At 31.9% G+C, this 21,631-nt stretch overlaps 7 protein-coding genes across 7 annotated transcripts; all 7 read right to left on the bottom strand.

Annotated features, from left to right (window-relative positions):
* Positions 1–4,347: 4,347 nt before the first annotated feature.
* On the bottom strand, positions 4,348–8,146 carry BX664DRAFT_361636 (uncharacterized protein; the record flags this gene model as incomplete). The annotated part of the gene is made up of 15 exons (XM_051548254.1): positions 4,348–4,487; positions 4,558–4,793; positions 5,023–5,085; positions 5,156–5,231; positions 5,292–5,343; positions 5,427–5,511; positions 5,588–5,650; positions 5,721–5,796; positions 6,283–6,354; positions 6,429–6,466; positions 6,693–6,755; positions 6,826–6,901; positions 7,707–7,748; positions 7,817–7,875; positions 8,053–8,146. The coding sequence occupies 14 exons, from the start codon at positions 8,144–8,146 to the stop codon at positions 4,735–4,737; spliced, it is 918 nt and encodes a 305-aa protein (XP_051397027.1). The 3' UTR covers positions 4,348–4,487; positions 4,558–4,734.
* Positions 8,147–9,694: 1,548 nt separating this feature from the next.
* Positions 9,695–12,050, bottom strand: BX664DRAFT_388458 (ATP synthase subunit alpha; the record flags this gene model as incomplete). Its single annotated transcript, XM_051549474.1, has 3 exons — positions 9,695–11,324; positions 11,477–11,707; positions 11,988–12,050. 3 exons carry the CDS (start codon positions 12,048–12,050, stop codon positions 9,972–9,974), a joined length of 1,647 nt encoding a protein of 548 aa, XP_051397026.1. The 3' UTR covers positions 9,695–9,971.
* A 219-nt stretch (positions 12,051–12,269) lies between these two features.
* On the bottom strand, positions 12,270–14,571 carry BX664DRAFT_302225 (kinase-like domain-containing protein; the record flags this gene model as incomplete). The annotated part of the gene is made up of 9 exons (XM_051542420.1): positions 12,270–12,688; positions 12,752–12,949; positions 13,013–13,101; positions 13,176–13,242; positions 13,322–13,431; positions 13,546–13,671; positions 13,788–13,961; positions 14,070–14,255; positions 14,307–14,571. 9 exons carry the CDS (start codon positions 14,569–14,571, stop codon positions 12,404–12,406), a joined length of 1,500 nt encoding a protein of 499 aa, XP_051397025.1. The 3' UTR covers positions 12,270–12,403.
* A 191-nt stretch (positions 14,572–14,762) lies between these two features.
* On the bottom strand, positions 14,763–15,786 carry BX664DRAFT_340485 (putative methyltransferase-domain-containing protein). Its single transcript, XM_051546836.1, has one exon. It carries the CDS (start codon positions 15,697–15,699, stop codon positions 14,803–14,805), a length of 897 nt encoding a protein of 298 aa, XP_051397024.1. The 5' UTR covers positions 15,700–15,786; the 3' UTR covers positions 14,763–14,802.
* A 94-nt stretch (positions 15,787–15,880) lies between these two features.
* BX664DRAFT_340482 (uncharacterized protein) lies at positions 15,881–17,121 on the bottom strand. The gene has a single exon (XM_051546835.1). The coding sequence runs from the start codon at positions 16,974–16,976 to the stop codon at positions 15,951–15,953; it is 1,026 nt and encodes a 341-aa protein (XP_051397023.1). The 5' UTR covers positions 16,977–17,121; the 3' UTR covers positions 15,881–15,950.
* A 317-nt stretch (positions 17,122–17,438) lies between these two features.
* Positions 17,439–18,010, bottom strand: BX664DRAFT_302222 (NADH-ubiquinone oxidoreductase B12 subunit family-domain-containing protein). The gene is made up of 2 exons (XM_051542419.1): positions 17,677–18,010; positions 17,439–17,583 (listed from the first exon to the last, which is right to left on the bottom strand). Exon 1 carries the CDS (start codon positions 17,969–17,971, stop codon positions 17,765–17,767), a length of 207 nt encoding a protein of 68 aa, XP_051397022.1. The 5' UTR covers positions 17,972–18,010; the 3' UTR covers positions 17,439–17,583; positions 17,677–17,764.
* Positions 18,011–18,188: 178 nt separating this feature from the next.
* On the bottom strand, positions 18,189–21,581 carry BX664DRAFT_340480 (uncharacterized protein). The gene is made up of 7 exons (XM_051546834.1): positions 21,152–21,581; positions 21,020–21,087; positions 20,757–20,879; positions 20,526–20,684; positions 20,345–20,432; positions 20,195–20,259; positions 18,189–20,122 (listed from the first exon to the last, which is right to left on the bottom strand). The coding sequence occupies exons 1-7, from the start codon at positions 21,441–21,443 to the stop codon at positions 18,302–18,304; spliced, it is 2,616 nt and encodes an 871-aa protein (XP_051397021.1). The 5' UTR covers positions 21,444–21,581; the 3' UTR covers positions 18,189–18,301.
* Between the last annotated feature and the right edge of the window lie 50 nt (positions 21,582–21,631).

Genomic DNA, 21,631 nt, shown 5'->3' with positions numbered 1-21,631 from the left:
ACAGAAATGCATTGATGACTCTTCGAGAAAAATAATAATTATGATTTTATTAAAGAAAACGAGTATAAATATATACAATTGATGTACTAAGTACCATTCTAAACTACAATTAAAAAGAATCACTAACGATTCATAAGCCAGAATAAGAGAAAAAGATACTTCTAATTGATTGTATAATCCAATCCAGTTGAATCCTATAAAATATTCTGCTCATCCATGTTGTCCACACCTTATGACAATAGCATGTATTCATTTCGTTTCATTCTGTGATTCTATTGTATATCTATCCATTCCACTGATTCAGATGTGTAGCCACTTCGCGTAATTATCCTATTGATACTATATTTAAATGATCAAGTCTTCGTATATCCAGATTTCTTTCTTACTTTTAGACATATATTCAGTGATGATGATTGTCAAGGATACCAAGTATGAAGTATGAGAAGAAGAAAGAACGGTAATTCTAGGTAGATGGATGTTGTAGTAAAAAGATCAAGGTCAGAAGAACGTATATAATAAAAAAAAGGAGGGAGGTTAGAGAGAAAAAGAAGAAAGGCACTTGTTTTTGAAGCTTACCTTTAATAAGAGTAAATATTTGTAAAAACCACATAGATAAAATGAGTAGGATATAGTAACGAAGTTGGAATGAATAAAAGAAAGAAAGAAAGAAAGAAAAAAGAAAAAGAATTATTTTATATGTCTACCTGATCGGAGCCAGTTTAAAAAATCATGCAAATCAAATCTACCAATCATAAGGAATCACATAGGTTTAAGTTTCTTTTTTTTTGAATTGATTTTTTTATTATTGATTATAGTAACATCATAATGATGATGATGATATATTAGAATAAATACTTTCAAATGAATGATTTTATCACTTATTTCATATTCCTTGTATTCATTGAAAATTGAATAATCATGATAGTTGAAGAAAGATCGCAAAAGAAAAAGGAATATCAAACCTATAGGTTAAATCAATTTGAACAACTTTTTTATTAATCTGATGGAACATCAATTACATTCATTTAGAATAATAAATCAGTTTAAATATCACAAATTGATTATCTGATAATAACAAAATAATAAAGTAATGAATATAAATTATGAAAAGCGGTAGTTGAACATCCAAAAAAGGAAAGGCTCAATTCATGAGGTTATATAAAATAGACCTCACATTTTTTTATTTTCTCACACTTTCTTCTTCTTCTTCTTTATCACTATTGTTATAAACTTCTTTTTTTTTTTATTTTGTATAAAAAATAAGTAAAGATATAATAAAAGGAACTTTATATACTTGTTAACTAAACTCTCTCTCTTTTTATCTTGCTATAGAAATACCATTTCTTGACGCTTCTTTACAAACTGAATCCTCGATATATATTCAACAGATCATGAAACTATAATAATGGGACTATAACTATCAAAGGTACTACTATAAATCCAAAAGAAAAAAAAAGAAATAGTAAAATAGTAAGTGATTTAGGTATCGCTGCGATTCTCATTCTTTCCTTTTTTTTTTTTCTCAGTGGTATTCCTGTATCATGCCAATGGAAAGGCTATTGAACATATCTATCAATTATGGTTATCAAGCACAAACAAAACAAAATCAAGGGTATTATCTTTGAAGGTAAAGCCTAAAATATGATAATGAAGGATCTGTCAATCAAGGTATCTCATTTTTTTTTTGTTGATGGGTAGTGTTACAAATACAAGTTTAGCTGCTTATATGTTACTCTATTTTCTATAAAGGCATCCTTCTTATCAAGATGGTTTGAATTCACATCAGTTAGTTATCCTCGTGGAAATTGATATCGTTATCATTACTATCGTTGTCGTCCTTCAAATATTATCGGTATAAGTTCCAATTGCAGTGGAATATATATTATACACATCAATCATTAAATATTTATTTATTAAATAGATAGGTTGTTATGATACATCGTCCATCAGTCTTATTATGTTACTATCATTCAAGTGTTATGATCATTTTCAAGTATGGTCAATTACTGTATTCAAAGTAAGATATAAAAAAAAAAGAAAAAGAATATTTAAAATATGATTCTCATTCTCATTTTCTTTTTCTTCTTTCTTTTTTTATTGATTTCATGCATCATTATCCTATATATACCGATCACAGAACCAAATGAAAATTGGATACATAAAAAGGATGAATAACTAATGTAACTATATTATTAACAACAACTGGAAAGGAAAATCAATTTGTGTACAAATAGATGACATTTTTTCTATAGTTTCTTTTATTGATAGTTTTAGTCTTATTATATTCTTTTTATATTCTTCTTCTTAGTCTTTAATAAAGTTTATCTTTATATCATCATCATCATACTATTATTATTATTATTTATTCACCTTATTCAACTTTATTAAAATCATAAGTGTTTCCATAAATAGTATAACTTCAAAGTCCGTTCTCAATGTGGGGGTGTGTTGGATCAAAAAAAAAAAAAAGGTCTGGAGGTTCCAATCTCAAAAAAAAAAAAAAGTTGGTCGAGATCAAAAAAAAAAAAAAGTTGGGAGATTGAAAAAAAAAAAATTTGTTGGAGACAATGGAAAAAAGTTGGACCAAAGCTCTGACAAAAGAAAAATTTGGCGCACTTTCACTTTTTTTTTTTTTTTTACTTTTGCATTTTTTTTTTACTTTTGAATTTTTTTTTACTTTTTTTTTTTTAATCAATGACTCTTTTGAACATTGTAAGTTACCATTATACATTATTTTACTAATCTATATTATATATTTAAAAATCACTCTTTATATATATATTATGCTTACTCTATACTTATTCTTTCTTCTTCTTCCTCTTACTCTTTCATATTATGAACTAATCTATTTTTAGTTGGTTTTTTTTTTTTCTTTTTTACTCTTTTTATGAACATATAGTAGATAGATATATGAATAAAATATATAATATGATTAATTGGTTTATAAGTTTTCTATCGGATAAAAGAATAAGCAAACCAGGGAAAAGTATCCAACTCTTTATCATGGAAATTAGTTTATTGAATAATTTAGTCTTTTAGTCATAGTGTTTTATATTTTATAATCTTTTAAATAAAATCATATTTTATTATTGTCATTTCACTATTACTTATCTATTTGTCCTCGATCATCGACATTATCAAAAGGAATAATAAGAAAGAATGATATATTATCATTGTATTTTCACTAAAAAATAATAATAATAATAAAAAACTATTGTAGAAACAAGATTCATATACACATCAGTATCTACTATTTCATTTCATACATTACGTTCATCATTTTAAGCATACATATTCTCTTATTATCAACCATCATCACCACTCATGATAATAGCAAGCTGTACCTGTATACTGTTAATTGTACGTCTTCTCTCTTACGAAAATAACGATGTCATTGATGACACCGTAGGATAGACCATGTACTTTATCACATAATACACTCAAAGAAACATTTTTATTAAATCATCACAGCAATAGATAGTAGCAATGGGTACATACACAAAACATCATAGCAGGATAATTTAAATAATCAAACATTTTATTTAAATAAAAGAGTATTTTTACAGGAGAAAAGAAAGGGAATAAAGAAAAAAAGTAACTAAATACCAACAATATAAATAATATATACAATACTGGTGATAATAATGACAATGATAATAATAATAATAATACTAATGGAGACAGAGATGCCAAACAAGTAGAAAAACATAATGAGACCATCAAACATGGGAGAGACCAACCAAATAAGAAGAACCAAAAAAAAAGATAAGGACTAACCACGTAGTAAAGGGTTCTTGAAGAAAATACCATGACAACGAAAGACAGATGAAGGAAACGGAAAGAGAGAGAGACAAACCAGATAGAAAAAGACGAAGAGACCACGCAAACACGAGAGAGAACAACAAGAGAATAAGAGAGACACCATACCACTAGAGAAAATAACCAACCAAGTAGGAAGGAAAAAAAAAGACCTTCAAAAGTATCTACCTGTACTTACAAGTTGACTTGCATTTGCTGTTCAATCCAGAGTCCAACCGTAAAAAAGATAAAAAAAAATAAACGATTAGTTCCTTAATCTATGTCTTACCATCATAATTGTCATTCCATCCACTTCCAAACCATTAGAAGAGCCATAACCAGCTAAAACTAGAGAAAATAAAAAAAAATAAAAAGGAAAGAAAGATGAGAGAAATGAGATAGATAAAATAAGAAAGGAAAAAGAAAAGAAATGAAAACTCAGTTAGATAGGAAAAATAAGAAATGAATTTATAAGTTGGCTGAATTAAAGTATCTCTCAAAGCAATCACGTATCTTTTCTTTTCTTTTCTTTTCAATAAAGAAGATTTAGACTATATAGACAATAATATCTAAAAGATCAATAAAATAAAAGAAGAAATACATTAGTATCATTCTCTTTTTTCATCTATTATTTTTTTTAGACTTATCATTTTGCACCATTGATCGTTTTATATCACCGTTTTGTTTGACTAAAGGTTAATATAAAGTAATGATGATCATTCGAGATTTGATTACATAAACAACAATCATTGTATCTACAGATAAAATCAACCAAAAAACAGTACTCCATCACTGTTATTCTTATATATGTCAATGTTACCTTGCGTATATCATCTGACAGCGATACCGTATCAATCCCCATACAATAAAAGGAAGGATCTAAAAAAAAAAAAGAGAGAGAGAAAGAAACAAGTGATTGTATGTAATATTGATTGATCATCTTTTTCTTTCCTGACAACTTACTAATTTGATTGTATAGGCGACAATCATAGTATCTACAAATAAAAATAAACCAACTGAGTAGCAATCTGGTACTCTTTTTTTTATTTTATACATGTTACCTTGTCAACATCAGTGAAGATGTTTTGTATCATATTGCAATTGAATGTCATCATCATCATGGGTTCGAAGAGAAAGAAGGGTTGCCACTAGCAGTACATCTGACATTTTAAGACCATCAAGGAAGGTAGCTTGTTCCGGTTTTAATAGATACGCTCCACTGACCAGTTATGATATTATCCCCTAATTCTTTCCAAACCATACCGCAAATGGCAGGACTTCCAAGGACTCCAGCATGAAACAACACGACCTACAGGCGATATACTGTATTCCCTGCATGTTGCCTTCTAGCCTCCACCTACTTGAGCACCAGATCCAGCCTCTAGATTCATAAATGATCCTAGACACCAGTCATCCTCGACCAAGTCCAATGCCTGTTAGATAAACAAAAGTCATCCCGCCATGATCTTTGAATATCACCAAAAGCTAAGTACAAAATGATGATGATCATTCGACATTTGACTGTGTAGACAACAATCATGATACCTACAGCAAAAAAAAAAAAAAAAAACCAAATGAGTAGCAATCTGGCACTCTTTTTTCCTTTTTTTTTTTTATATACATGTTACCTTGTCAACACCAGCGGATGTTTTGTATCATCTTGCAATTGAATGTCATCATCATCATGGGTTCGAAGAGAAAGAAGGGTTGCCACTAGCAGTATATCTGACATTTTAAGACCATCAAGGTAGGTAGCTTGTTCCGGTTTTAATAGATACGCTCCACTGACCAGTTATGATATTATCCCCTAATTCTTTCCAAACCATACCGCAAATGGCAGGACTTCCAAGGACTCCAGCATGAAACAACACGACCTACAGGCGATATACTGTACTCCCTGCATGTTGCCTTCTAGTCTCCACCTACTTGAGCACCAGATCCAGCCCCTAGATTCATAAATGATCCTAGACACCAGTCATCCTCGACCAAGTCCAATGCCTGTTAGATAAACAAAGGTCATCCCGCCATGATCTTTGAATACCACCAAAAGCTAAGTATTAAACGATGATGACCATTCGACAATTGATTGTATAGACGACAATCATGATACCTACAAATTAAAAAAAAACCAAATGAGTAGCAATCTGGTACTCTTTTTTTCTTTTTTTTTTTTATATACATGTTACCTTATCAATAACAATGAATGTTTTATATCATATTGCAATTGAATGTTATCATCATCATGAGTTCGGAGAGAAAGAAGGGTTGCCACTAGCAGTATATCTGACATTTTAAGACCATCAAGGTAGGTAGCTTGTTCCGGTTTTAATAGATACGCTCCACTGACCAATTATGATATTATCCCCTAATTCTTTCCAAACCATACCGCAAATGGCAGGACTTCCAAGGACTCCAGCATGAAACAACACGACCTACAGGCGATATACTGTATTCCCTGCATGTTGCCTTCTAGTCTCCACCTACCTGAGCACTAGATCCAGCCCCTAGATTCATAAATGATCCTAGACACCAGTCATCCTCGACCAAGTCCAATGCCTGTCAGATAAACAAAGATCATCCCGCCATGATCTTTGAATACCACCAAAAGCTAAGTATAAAACGATGATGACCATTCGACAATTGATTGTGTAGACGACAATCATGGTACCTACAAATAAAAATAAATCAAATGAATAGCAATCCGTTATTTTTTTTTTCAATACATGTTACCTTGTCAACACCAGTGGATGTTTTATATCATATTACAATTGAATGTCATCATCATCATGATGGGTTCGAAGAGAAAGAAGGGTTGCCACTAGCAGTATATCTGACATTTTAAGACCATCAAGGTAGGTAGCTTGTTCCGGTTTTAATAGATACGCTCCACTGACCAGTTATGATATTATCCCCTAATTCTTTCCAAACCATACCGCAATTGGCAGGACTTCCAAGGACTCCAGCATGAAACAACATGACCTACAGGCGATATACTGTATTCCCTGCATGTTGCCTTCTAGTCTCCACCTACTTGAGCACCAGATCCAGCCCCTAGATTCATAAATGATCCTAGACACCAGTCATCCTCGACCAAGTCCAATGCCTGTCAGATAAACAAAGATCATCCCGCCATGATCTTTGAATACCACCAAAAGCTAAGTATAAAGTGATGATGACCATTCGACATTTGATTGTATAGACGACAATCATGATACCTACAAATTAAAAAAAAAAAACCAAATGAGTAGCAATCTGGTACTCTTTTTTTTCTTTTATACATGTTACCTTGTCAATAACCAGTGGATGTTTTGCATCATCTTGATTGTATAGGCGACAATTGTGGCATCTACAAATAGAATCAGTAAAACGAGTACTAGTTCATCACTGTTATTCTCTCTCTTTTCTTTTTTTTTTTTAATGTATGGATTACCTTAGTTACATGATTCACCAGTGTTGATGTATCAATCATAAAAGTGAAACCAAAGGAAGAACCAAGGACAATTTACAAACAGTATAGGCGAAACCGAAGCTATTGATTTTTGTTGAAAGGAATGGAGAGTACCACAAGACGAAAGGATAATAGTCCAAGTTCACGGGAGAAAACAATAAGTGGAAGACATCATACCAAGTGGGAGGGACAAAAAAAAAGAAAGACAAGGACCAACCACGTAGAAAAGAGATCTCGAAGAAAACACCATGACAATGAGAGACAGATAAGGGAAAGGGAAAGAGAGAGAGAGAGACCAACCAAGTAAAAAAGAGAAGAAGAGGACACACAAACTCGAGAGAGAACAACAAGAGAGTGAGAGACACACCATACTGGTAGAGAAATGATCTTGAAGAAACCAACATCATAGGAGAGAATAACCAACCAAGTAGAAAGAAAAAAAAAAGATCTTCAAAAGTACTTGTAACACAGGTTGACTTGCATTTGGTGCTCCGTCCAGGGTCTAACGGTAAAAAAGATAAAAAAAAAAAAAAAAAAGAAAAACGATTAGTTCCTTAATCTATGACTTACCTCCATTCTTGTCATCCCAACCAGTTGCAAACCATTAGAAGAGCCATAACCAGGTAAAGCTAGAGGAAAAAAAAAAAAAAAAAAGAAGGAAAGAAAGACGAGAGAAGAAAGGAAAAAGAAAAGAAAAGATACGTGATTGCTTTGAAAGATACCTCAATTCAGCCAACTCATAAACTCATTTCAATAAAGAAGATTTGACATTTATTATTATTTTTTTTAGACTTATCTTTTTACACCATTGTCTTGTTTTGTATCATCGTTTCGTTTAACCAAAACGAGAAGAAAAGAGATCTTGCAATTGGAAAAACCAGAAGAGTCATTAATTAACATAAAACAAGTAAGTAATTATATTTTATACTGTCTTTTTATTATTTTATTTTATTTTTTTTTTAAATTGGCAATAATAGAATAAGAATCCATTACTGTCATTGTATTTTATATGTTACCTGTCATTAGCCAATATGGAGACACGAACGAAGTGCGGAGAGTGAATAAAAAAGTGTGGAGAAATGGAAAGAGAAAGAAAGAAAAGAAAAATGTGGAGAAACGAAATAAATAAAAAAAAAATGAAAGCAGAAGTCCGAATAGAGAAAAGTGACGTACCAAAGTAGCAAAATAAAGAGAAAGAATATATTGTAATGTGATAATGAATGTACAATTAAAAAAAGTAGATTAGTTTTTTGACATTGAAAGGAAAATGTCAAGAACTAACCTACTTTTCCTTTCACTGTTGATAATACATTTAGATCGAGTCGCGAATACAATATATGGCAAAAAAAAAAAAAAAAAAAAGACAAAATATATGAAAAAGAGAATTAATATGATTCCATGTTGTTTCTTGTTTTTCATATTATTGTTAGAAAGTCTCTAAACTCTGATTCTCTTTGCCTGGATTCAGCTGTCATTTAATTTATTTAAGGAACCAGGTACAGAAATGCATTGATGACTGTTCGAGAAAAATAATAATTATGATTTTATTAAAGAAAAAGAATATAAATACATATAATTGATATACTAAGTACCATTCTAAACTACAAGTAAAACGAATCACTAACGATTCATAAGCCAGAATAATAAAAAAAGGATAAAGATGATACTTCTAATTGATTGTATAATCCAGTCCAGTTGAATCCTATAATATATCCTGTTCATCCATGTTGTCCACACCTTATGACAATAACAAGTATTCATTTCGTTTAATTCTGTGATCCTGTTGTATGTATATCTATCTATTCCGCTGATTCAGATGTATAGCCACTTCGCGTAATTATCCTATTGATACTATATTTAAATGATTAAGTCTTCGTGTATCTAGATTTCTTTCTTTCTTTCAGACATATATTCAGTGATGACGATTGTCAAGGATACCAATTATGAAGTATGAGAAGAAGAAAGAACGGTAATTCTAGATAGATGGATGTTGTAGTAAAAGGATCAAGGTCAGAAGAACGTAGATAAAAAAAATAAAAAATAAAAAGAGGTCAGAAAGAAAAAAAAAGAAAAGAAATTGCTTTGTTTTGAAGCTTACCACTAATAAAGGTAGATATTTGTAAAAATACATAGACAAAATGAGCAGGATATAGTAAAGAAGTTGGAATATGGAAAAATAAAAATAAAAAAAAAAAAGAAAAGAAAAGAAAAGGAAAAAAGATTATTTTATGTCTACTTGATCGGAGCCTATTTAAAAATCCTGCAAATCAAATCAACCAATCATAAGGAATCACACAAATCTAGTTCCCTTTTTTTATATATATTCTTGAATCGATGTTTATTGATTAACATCATAATGATGATGATGATATATTAGGACAAACACTTCCAAGTGAATGTCTTTATCATTTACTTCATATTCCTTGTATTAATTGAACTTTGAATAATTGTGATAGTAAAGAAGAACTAAAAAAAAAGGAATATCATCCATCATCATCCCATCATTCCATATCATCCATGTCTACTGCCTTTTTTGTTTAATGTACAACATTTATTATTATGTTTCCTGTTCTAACAATTGAATTTTCCATGAATAAGAGGGGGATGACCATTTTCTGTAATGATACTAAAGTAAAAAGATGGGGAGTGATAAAATAAACAAATAAATCAATCAATCAATAAATAAATAATAATAATAAAAAAAAAAAACTATATGTAAAGGGATCTAAGCAATGAAAGACTTGGTGTGAGTATCACAAATATCACGGAGCTTGCCTTCCAAATCCTTGGACAAAACACCTTGAGAACGGATTTCTTCGAGGACATCCTTGTGTTCAGTAGAGATGTAAGAGATGAAATCCTTTTCCCATTCAACCACCTTTTGGACAGGGATCTTGTCGAGGAAACCATTGACACCAGCAAACACAATGGGGACTTGAACTTGGATAGACAAGGGAGTGTATTGAGGTTGCTTCAACAATTCAGTCAAACGAGCACCACGGTTCAACAAGAATTGAGTGGAGGCATCCAAATCAGAACCGAATTGAGCAAAGGCAGCAACTTCACGATATTGAGCCAAGAAGAGCTTGAGAGAACCAGCAACTTGCTTCATAGCCTTCGTTTGGGCAGCAGAACCGACACGGGACACAGAGAGACCGACGTTGATGGAAGGACGGATACCCTTGAAGAAAAGTTCAGCTTCCAAGAAAATTTGACCATCAGTAATAGAAATGACGTTGGTAGGAATATAAGCAGATACATCACCACCTTGAGTTTCAATGATGGGCAAAGCAGTCATGGAACCATAACCAAAGTCTTTGTTCATCTTGGCAGCACGTTCCAACAAACGGGAGTGGAGGTAGAACACATCACCAGGGTAAGCTTCACGACCAGGAGGACGACGGAGCAAAAGAGACATTTGACGATAAGCAACAGCTTGTTTAGACAAATCATCATAGATGATCAAAGAGTGACGACCATTGTCACGGAACCATTCACCAAAGGCAGCACCAGAGAAAGGAGCAAGGTATTGAAGGGGAGCAGCTTCAGAAGCAGTAGCAGCAACAACAATAGTGTACTTCATAGCATCATTTTCTTCCAAAGTACGGACCAATTGAGCAACAGTGGAACGCTTTTGACCGACAGCAACGTAGATACAGTACAACTTCTTGGCTTCATCAGAACCATTGTTCCAGTTCTTTTGGTTAAGAATGGTGTCAAGAGCAACAGCAGTCTTACCAGTTTGACGATCACCAATAATCAATTCACGTTGACCACGACCAATGGGGACCATAGAATCAACAGACTTGATACCAGTTTGCATAGGTTCGTTAACAGAGTGACGAGGTAAAATACCAGGAGCCTTGACTTGCACACGAGAACGACCAGTGGTTTCCAAAGGACCTTTACCATCAATAGGGTTACCAAGAGCATCAACAACACGACCCAAAATACCAGGACCAACGGGCACATCGACAATAGCACCAGTACGCTTGACAGTATCACCTTCCTTAATCAAACGATCGTTACCAAACACCACAATACCGACATTATCAGCTTCCAAGTTGAGAGCCATACCCTAATATACATATATATAAAAAAAAATGAGAAGACGTGAGTCACGATGTTCTACAGAAAAAAAAAAAAAAGAGTTTCTCTCTCTCTTCCTCCTTATTTTTTCCAATTGTTGTTGTTTTAATGTCTTCATTTTTTTTTATTATCATTCTTTACCTTGAGACCACTAGAGAATTCAACCATTTCTTCAGCTTGAACATTCTTCAAACCATAGACACGAGCAATACCATCACCAATGGACAAGACACGACCAGTTTCTTGAAGGTTAGCTTCAGAAGAAGAACCCAAGATACGTTCTTCAAGAATGGAAGATACTTCAGAAGTAGAAGGCTTGGCAGTAGCGTAAGTACGAGCAGCAGTAGCGACAGCACCAAGGTTGAGACGAGTCTAAGTAAAAAAAAAAAAAAAAAAGTTGTGAGTGAATATATTCCTTTTTTTTTTAGATGTTGAAGGGGGAAAAGGTGATATTGATTGATAATATATATTTGTAATAGAATACTAAATGACTTTCTCAAGTTTTTCTTTGATCTTTTCTTTGTTGATATCCAAACAGAATAGAACAAGAAAAAAAAAAAAAAAAAACAGAGAAAAACAAAAGAAAAAAGGTTGATAGGACGGGAGGTAGAAAGGAAATGGGTTGAATATGAAGAGGGTAAATGTTGCTTACGGCTGACAAGACGCTACGTTGAATAGATAGAGGTCGGGCAAGACGAGTGACGTTTCGAAGCATGGTTATAATATGTTCAAAAAAGAAAGAAAAGAAAAGAAAAAGTGAGAATAGGTAGAAAGGAAAAAAAAAAATATAGAAAATTTCAATCTCCTTCAAAAGAAAGGAGGGGTTGGTGACAAAACATGGAAAAGTGACAGCCAGCCACCCAAAGTAAAAAGAAACTGACTTGCCCCAAGCGTCATCAAAACGCGGAGTTCAATGGAACTATCAATCAAAAAGAGACAATAAAAAAAAAAGGAATTCATTTATTATTAAAAGAGAATGATGAATTGAAATATGCCTAAGAAGTATGTAAATGGAAATAGATATAATGATAAAAAGAAAGGGAATCATAAAAATAGGTAATAATAAAACTATGTATCAGAATCTGAATCACCATCATGATGAAGAGTAATAGAACTAAAGTTTTCAAAAGGATTATGATGATAAGATTGAATTTTAGTATTATCTTGAGTAGATGATGATAAAGTAACATTGACCAAAACGTGATCCAAATCTAAGTCTAAACTGATACTTTCAGCAGCCATTTTCCGAAAGTTTAAAGCGTCGATCCCATCAGGACTTTGAATCAAAGGTAAAATAGGTGGTTCCAAATGTCGAAGTAAGGCAAAATTGATAGATTTGAAAAAAGGATGAGACTAATCATACAAGAAATAAATAAATTATTATTTTATTTTTTATTTTCATTCTTGAAAACTTACTTTGATATCCGAAGCACCTGCTCTTGATCCAAGTCTTTTCTGTTCATCTTTTTGTAATAACATTCGTATTAGGTGACGACAATGTGTTGAGAGAGTAGATAAATAGGGTATTGGTTGTTCAGTAAACGTGATATCATGATCCATAATACTTGCAAAAGTGTCATTTCGATTTGATCCTTTGAAAGGAGTAATACCATACTAGAAATAGATGAATAAATATATATATATATATTTGTTATTGTAAATAATATAAATGATTACCAACATTTCATAGATCAAAATACCAAGTGTCCACCAATCAACAGCGCTAGTATGTCCACAACCTTTGATCACTTCAGGGGCAATATATTCTAAAAATAACATCAAAACAAATAATAACAATGGTCATCTATCTATCTATCTTTTTTTTTTGTCAACAAGATACCTTCAGTACCAACAAAACTATTTGTACGTAAATGATGTACACAACTTTTCGTATCAATGGAAGGAGGCTAAATAAACAAGATGTTGATGAGTAACACAAAAAAAAAAAAAGAAAATAATTGAAATAGAAATAAAAAGTCAGCTTACCATGTGAGGTAATTGAGACTTGACCACTCCAGGTTGACCAGGAGGACTTGAACCTTTACTAAGATCAAAATCAGTTAACATAATATGCCCAGTTTGATGAAGCAATATGTCTAAAATAGGAATGGACCAAAAAAAAAAAAAAAGAAATAATGAAAAAGTTAAGGTTGTAAAAAATACAATAACAATGAGTTTTTCTTTTTCTTTTTTTTTTTCTTTTTTTTTACTTTCAGGTTTGAGATCACGATAAATAAATCCATGTAAATGTAGATATTCCAATGCAGCGGTAACCTCAGCAGCATAAAATTTTGCTCCTTCTTCATTCAAACATTTTCCAGGGCGTAGTTGTAAGGCTAAAATCAAAATGAAAAAAAAAAAAAAAAATGAAAAAAAAAATAACAAATAATGAATTAGGACGATCTTTTTTTTTTTTTTTTTTTTTTTTAAATCTACACTAGATATTTCTTACCTCGGAAGAATTCACCACCAGTACAATATTCCATTACAAAATAAAGATAATCTTGACTTTGAAAAGAATGATATAAAGTGACAATAAATGGATGATTGGATGTAGTAAGAATTTCTTGTTCAGCCAAAGCACGTTTGATTTTATTTCGTTTCACCATTTCCCGTTTGGAAAGTACTATTATAAATAAGCAAAAAAAAAAAAAGAAAATTAGTTTTTAATAATAATAATAATAATAATAATAATAATAATAGAAATAAAAATAAAAAATTTTAAATCATTTACCTTTCATAGCATAAAGTTTACCAGTATCTTTTTGTTTGACCATATAAACCTTGCCAACATCACCTTTTCCTAACATTCTTACCTTTGTAAAACTAGATGGTCCAACTTGGACAGACTTAACCTTGACACTACTACTACTATAAGTACGTCTGCAGCTTCGGAAACGTTGAGAAGATAAAGAATGAACTGATCCAAAAGTTGTACCAAGGGGTTTATTGTTATTGTTGTGCATATAACCAATGGGTTGTTGTCTAGTCATATTCAAAAGTTTATCGTTGGGAGTAGAAGCTATACGTCGTATTATTTTAGTAGAATCATCTTTTGAATGGGTTGAAGAGAACCAAGAGTTACTTTTGAATCCTTTTTGATGTGAAAGTGAGGAAAAGTCGTTGGATACTGAGAATAAACTAGTAGTTGCTGATCCAGTAAAGAAGGCTTTACATTTAGAGAATCGATCAGGTGAATGATAAGACGGTGGAGGTACTTTTACTTTTGAATCCATATGAAAAAGTATAAATATTATAAGAAAGAAAAAGAAGAAGAAAACAAAAAAAAAAAAAGGAAAAAGAAAAAGAAAAAAAAAAAGGAAAGAAAAATTCAAAAGGAAAGAAAAGTTTAAAAAAAAAGCAAACAATTAACAAAAAAAAAAAAAAAAAACACTCCGAGGAAGTCAAAAAATAATAAAAAAAAATCAGGCCAAACTGAAGAAAGTTTATTTGATATATATAATAAACTAAAAAACCGTAGTTGTCATTGATTTCTTCTTACGTCTATCCTTCATATGTGGTAAAATAGTTGATTTGCATAGACGATACAAGTTGAGAGTTTCATCAAAATCCACACCTGTCACTTTTTTACGCCATTGTTCAGGAGGTATCAAATCCACAGAGAAAACACGATTCGCTTGTTCCATGAAAGTATCTTGAGCTGCTTGATTTCTTACTTCAGAAAGACAAATAATGATTGTATCAGGTCCTGCCAATTTATCCATTGTCATTACTAAACCTACCGCACTTGCTTCAGAATAAATACAATCACACGCTACAATATAATCAATAGGTCCTGCCGATTTGACATGTCCAATAGCATCATCATCATTCCATAATAATGGTTCCACCACCACTGCCATGTTCGAATAATCTTCCATTGATTTTTCATTCTTACGTCGTCCAGTGATAGATTGTACTAAAATACCATTGGCTTCTACATTACGTTCCAAAGTAGGCACCAGTTCTGCTATATCCGTCACCATCACATGTTCAATACCAAGTCGATGAAGCATCAAACCAATCAATCCTACACCTGAGCCCAGTTCCACCCATCGTTTGCCATGGTCCATATGTATCCATTCATGACGTTGACCACGTCCTTTGTGCATCCCTGCATGTAAAGCAGAAAGGTATGTACAAAACACAATTGAACTAAGCCAAACATATCCACCAAGATGATTAGAATGAGGATCTTGTACAAGTACAATGTCAGTGTCGTCAATATGAATAGTTAGTTTATCCGCTGACTGGAGTTCCCATCTATCTAACTTGGTCAGAGGTCGTTGATAATGTTGTCCATCTTCCCAACCTTCTACTGTTGCAATGGGTTTTTCTTCACTAACACTTGACCGCTTTCCCATACATACAAAAAAATAATATATATATATATATAAAAGAAGAGCTACTAAGAAAAGAAGAGAAGAATATGGAAAAAGGAAGAAGAAAAAAATATATAGAAAATGGAATAAAGTTGCACCGAAACTCCGGTTAACATAATCCAGAAATGATTATTTTTTTTTTAAAAAAAAAAAAAAGATGAAAAACATACACTATTCTTCTTTATTAAACACTAGATGATATAAAATAATATAAGTAAATAAATAAATTAAAACTAACTAGTACGATTAGTAGGCTTGAATTTGGAATTGACATGATTCTTATTTTGTTCCACCCAATCATCTACATGACATTTCCAAATACATTCATAACGACCAAACCAACCAATTTTATTCTTTTTGACCAATTGGAATCCATGACGTTTCTGTAAGATTTGTTCAGCAGCCATTTGTACTTCATTTGTAATAGCATAGATATCAGTCAATTCATTTTCTTGAGCCCATGTCATGACACGATGAATCAAAAGAGAAGATAATCCACATTGTTGATAATCATTAGCAATGGCCCATCGAGCAATAGTAGCAGTATGTTGAGGTTGAGCAGGAATGATGACAGGTCGATCCACAGAAGAAGAAGAAGAAGAAAAAGGAATAGGTAAATGAAGGGACTTGATGACTTGTTTCCATATGGGAAGAATATGAGGACGTTGATCAAGTAATGGATGATCGGATGCAGGAGCAAGACCTACCATACCACATACTTCTTCATTGGCTAATAAAACCCAAAAATGACCTGGCATCACTTCATCCAATTCAGTAGAAACTTTTCGTCGACGCACCTTGGCATTATCATCTTGTTCATAGTGAAGATATACCGAATCAGGATCATTGAGATCATTGGCCAATGCTTGTTCTACTTTATCTGTGATTTCAAATCGTTCTGTGATAATAAACATGGCACTAAAACCAACCATGGCCCAGACAAAAGTTAACACCAACTTGAGTAGTTTGATCCAATAACTTGTTTCAATGTCCACTCCAGGAAATACCATCTTGACTAAATAATTGGGCACTACCGTGAGAAGTATAGAATAACCCAAAAACCAGATGATCCACGTCGATGCACTCCACAACTTGCGTCGTACTCCTTCCGGCACAAGAGCGAATAACGTAGAAGTATAAAGGGCACGCACTGCTTCATAATCTGTAGGTCGATAAGTACGAAGCATCAATTTAGGTGTAGCAGAATGTTGAGCTTTTCCTTCATTAGTTTTTGTATCGTTATCATTGATTGTTGACATTTTCTTTGGGGATAACAAATAAAAAGAAAGAAAGAAAGGAAATAAAAAAAAAATGAGAGAGACGAAAAAAAAAAAAAGGTAAAGCGTCGGTTTCTGAACAAACCGGATAAACTCAATTTCCTAAGATATTTTCACTGTACTCCCCCCCCCCCAGCATACTGATAGTTTCAATTGACAAAAAAAAAAAAAAAAAAAGCGACCACTTACTCACCATATTCAATTTTTGTATATTCTCTTTTTTGGTACACACTTTTTTTTCACCTGTAACCCATATTATTCAATTACGCAAACTATTTATTCCTCTCCGTCAATTCTTATGAAAAAAAAACAGTATTACTCTTTGTCTCAATTTAAAGTGAATAAACTATATAATGGATCCACAATAAAAAATGATCATCATAATTATATATAAAATAAAAATGAAATAGATAAAGTGATTGGTTGATAATAAAACAAAATAGATGGAGTTAAAACATCATTTTTTTTATTGAAATAAGTAGTGTAAAACAATAAACAAATAAGAGGAAGAGTGCGTGTATTTCGTATACTGTATATGTAAAAAAAAAGAAAAAAAGAGAGAGAGAAAATACGAAACGAGGGGATTCTACTGATATAATAAAAGAAAACAAAGATAAAATAAGTATCCAGTAAGAATATTTCTTCCAAAAATAAAAAAAGAAAAAAAAATAAAAAAAAATACCTTGTGAATATAAATACAACTTGTATCCCTTATAAAGGTCATTGGAAAGTGATTGTGAATATGATAAGTGTAGATGAGATTGTTGTCTTTAATGGTGTTTCTTGTCCTTGAGGAAGAAGTGTTCATAAGTACAGTAAACAGCAAAGGCAACAGTTGCATAACCTAAACCGGGGAAAAGAGTTCTAAAGTTGTTGGACTTTGAGAAAATTTGGTGAGATCTCCAAGCTTCTCGTCTCTTCCAAGGATCGTTATAAATAGGTCGACGAGCTTGAGATTCAGTATGGCTTCTCAACATTGTATAGGATAAAGAAGATAATGTAACAAGGGAAAGGAGAAAAAGAAAATGAGAAGAAAAAAATAATAAAAACAAAAAAAAACAATTCACAGTCAGACTGGGTTCAAATTTGTACCCCTTTTCCCAATGAGAGAGAGAAACAAAAGATGATGGCAAATCATCCTTATTCTTTTTCGTCACCAACATTGATTCAAGTACCGCAAAAAAGGTAATGTATGTAAAAGATGTTTTTATTATTTAATGAAGAAGAATAATATATACAAAATAAAGAATAAGTAAAATAATAATAATAATAATAGTATCTAATTTTAACTAGAATTAATATAAGTATCAATAATCTTTGTTCTCTAACCAAGAAGCAGAAAGACCATCTGAGCAAGTCCAATACCATTCCCTATCCAAAGAAGAAGAGCCAATCATGGATGATCGCCTTAATTCGTCCAGAATCAAAGAGATAGATGGCCAAAATGGATGATGTCTTCCACCTTTAATATTGCTATTATTGTCCAAAGGATATGAAGTATGCGGATAATGATGATGATGATTGGTATGAATGTTCTTTTTATCTGGATGTCTTTCAGTTTGTTGAGACGTAGTAGTGGTTGGATGTAAATGTCCTGATGAATGATGAGAAAGTAGTGTCACATAGTCAGTTGTTGTTGTTGTTGTTGTTGTCGTTGATGTGTTGACATTGTTGCTAGTGAATAAGGAGGCTAGCCAATGAATGGGTGTAGATGATAGATGAGATGGTGCAGATGATTCAATAGATGGATTTGTTGCTGGTAAAAGAGATGACGTGGTATCGTTACTGGAGGTTTGTTGTTGACTAGTAATCTGTTGATATTTTTCCATCACTTCTTGTTGCACGCGTATTTCATTTTCTTCCACTTTTTTCACATAAGCTACTTGGAGATGATTGATAGTGATGGACAGTTGACCAATTTCTTGTAAAAGTTCTTGTAACAGTTGTACCATACAGAAAAATTCATTCACCAAGAAAGAAAAAGTATATGACTGTCGTCCATCAGATGCCTTTTCATTGATCATGCTGGGATCATCATTGTTACCGTTATTGTTTTCATCCGGAGCCAGCCAGATAAATCTTGCATCCATAGTATCCACGTCAGTCACGATATTTTGTAAAATAGCGTTACTCATATTGCTAAGTTCCGTGATATCAAAAGCACGCTGTAGTCGACGATTCAAGGTTCGAGTATCTGTTGATTGAAGACGTTGTAATACTGCACGAGCTTGATTCAAAAGTGTAGTGTAAGGGGTGAATGATGAAGGCGTTTCTGGTAAGGTGGTCAGTGGTGGTGATTGAGATAGTGGTATTGTTTGTTGATGAAGATCGGTTATAATAACAGGTCTTTCAGTTGTCGATACAGGGGCAGAAGAGCTTGGAGAGAGAACAAAGGTATCATCCAGAGTATTGATCTGTTGTATTTCTTCCGCGTCTTGATGATGGTAATGGTTATGAGTTTTGTCGATATTACTGAGAGTGATGGGTGATATCATTCCAAAATTAGATTCATCTTTTGCTGTTGATTTGGTATGCATAGAGGAAGGAAAAGGCGTAGGTAATTTTAGATCATCACAGTGTTGATCGCGACATAAAGTTGGTACAATATCCTGATTGGGTTCTTCATCAAGGGTATCACTTTGTTTGCGTTGTCGTAAATAATAATGATAATGATGATGTACTACAGGTGTAGATGTTGTTGTTTGAGGTATGGGAGAAGTGGAAGATCGCATAGAAGAAGAGGAAGAAGATTTGAGACCATCTCGAACTGATTTTGATCTAGGCATTCGAGTTGAAGTTGAGCGATGTCGTCTTGATCGAGAGTCATTATTGATGATAGTAGTGCTAGAAGTAGTTTGATTGTTTGTAAAGGTGGAGTGTCGTACATTTGAATTTGACTTATTGTTGGCTTTTTTTGTAGATTTGGTGATACCTTTCCCCATGTTCATATCTTGATCTTGAAGAGAAGCAGCTTCATTCCTTGCATCTTCTAGTCGTGCTGTAGTATTTAATAATTCATTTTTGAGACTTGTATTTGTTGATAAAAGTTCATTGATAAAAGCATGTAATTCATCAGTTGTAGCACGTTGAATATCAGCTACAGTTGGAGTGGTAATAGTAGATAATGACTAAAAAAAAAAAAAAAAAGAAAGAGAAGAGATTAGTATAAAAGTATTCAAAAAGAAATAAAAAAATAGTACCTTGATATTGAATTTTGTTTTCAAAGTTGGTTTATTCGTATCTTGAGAAGAATAGGATAAGGATTCTAATAAAAATAAAGAAAAAAAAATTAGAATTTATATGTTGTATTCATTGTAGTACTAATAATAATAAGAATCATAATTATTTACCATAACGAGCCATAAGTTTTTTGTATTTAGATTCCAAAACCATTTCGTTTTTTCTTGAAATAATTAATTCTTGAGTTGTATCTTCAAGCTAAAAATATATATATATATATATATATATATATATATAAATAAAAGAAAGAATTATTTGATATATGAATATTATTATTATTTATTTATTTACCTTTGATTGTAAAGTATCTTCACGAGAATCAAATTGATGAGATTTGACTTTAAAGAGTTGTAATTTTTCTAGTTCAGATTTTGTACGTTCTAGTTCTTCAGTCAATGCAGCACATTTATTGTTTGTATTTTCCAAATCCGCTACTGATTCATTCAATATCTATTTAAAAGCATATTATTTAAGTAAGTAAAAAAAAAAAAAAAAACAATATAATATATATTAAATATAAACCTTTTCTGATTTTTCATATTGCCACATCCATTTATCTTTTTCTCGATGTAATTGTTGTGCAAATCTTTCAGTTTCATCCAAAGATATTTCTAATTCTTGTTTTCTTTCTTGACATTGTTCAAACTACAAAAGAATAAATAATAAAAAAAAACGGTTACACATAAACCTATCTCTCTCTCCCCCCCCCACCATTCCTACCTCCCCATTCCTCCTATTTCATTTTTATTTTTTTTTATTATTTTTTTTGTTTTATTTTTTTTTACCCGTTCTTTTAGTTGATTAGATTCCATTAAATAAACATCGTTCTTTTGTAGCAAAGATTGTCCAATTTCTATAAAAATATAAATAATAGATCAGTATTATTGTACAACTATATAGAAACAATAAAGGAGTACCTGCTGCTAATCGAGTTTCGGTTTCCAATTTTCGAATCATTTTACGTATATTTCTCCAAGAATCACATTGTATTGATTGACAACAAGGACAATTGGTTGTGGTAATAGTAGAAGTAGTACTAGTAATTGAAGCACCATCGTTTAAGGTTTCTGTTGATTGACTACTGTTGCTTCTACTAAACCATTCATCTAGAGAGTGTTCTAATGATGTAACGTTATTGTCATTGTTAATTGATGTTGTAATTGGTCGATGTAATGAACGAGGTTTATTTGATGAAAGAAAGAGTGACATGAAGAGTGTGTTATATATATAAAGAAATAAAAAAGGGAATAAATAATATAAAAATTAATATAATTTTTTTTCACATTGACAAAAAAGGGAAAAAAAAGATAAAGAAAGAAAGAAAGAGAAAGAAAATATAATGCAGGCCAAAAAGAAAAAAAAGAACTAAGGGAGTTTTTTTTTTTTTTTTTTTTTAT

This window comes from Halteromyces radiatus, assembly GCF_025201355.1.
Source record: "Halteromyces radiatus strain CBS 162.75 chromosome Unknown BX664scaffold_8, whole genome shotgun sequence".
Taxonomy (NCBI): Eukaryota; Fungi; Mucoromycota; class Mucoromycetes; order Mucorales; family Cunninghamellaceae; genus Halteromyces; species Halteromyces radiatus.
This window is presented reverse-complemented; position numbering and strand designations above follow the sequence as displayed.

What these genes read in the sequence shown, in the direction of transcription:
- BX664DRAFT_302222 (XM_051542419.1), bottom strand. Translation starts at nt 17,971, where the DNA reads ATGTTGAGAAGCCATACTGAATCTCAAGCTCGTCGACCTATTTATAAC.
- BX664DRAFT_340480 (XM_051546834.1), bottom strand. Translation starts at nt 21,443, where the DNA reads ATGTCACTCTTTCTTTCATCAAATAAACCTCGTTCATTACATCGACCA. An exon ending in CTAATCAACTAAAAGAACGG is followed by an intron (nt 20,880 to 21,019) that starts GTAAAAAAAAAT and finishes ATTCTTTTGTAG; the next exon opens with TTTGAACAATGTCAAGAAAG. An exon ending in AAGATACTTTACAATCAAAG is followed by an intron (nt 20,433 to 20,525) that starts GTAAATAAATAA and finishes ATATATTTTTAG; the next exon opens with CTTGAAGATACAACTCAAGA.
- BX664DRAFT_340482 (XM_051546835.1), bottom strand. Translation starts at nt 16,976, where the DNA reads ATGTCAACAATCAATGATAACGATACAAAAACTAATGAAGGAAAAGCT.
- BX664DRAFT_340485 (XM_051546836.1), bottom strand. Translation starts at nt 15,699, where the DNA reads ATGGGAAAGCGGTCAAGTGTTAGTGAAGAAAAACCCATTGCAACAGTA.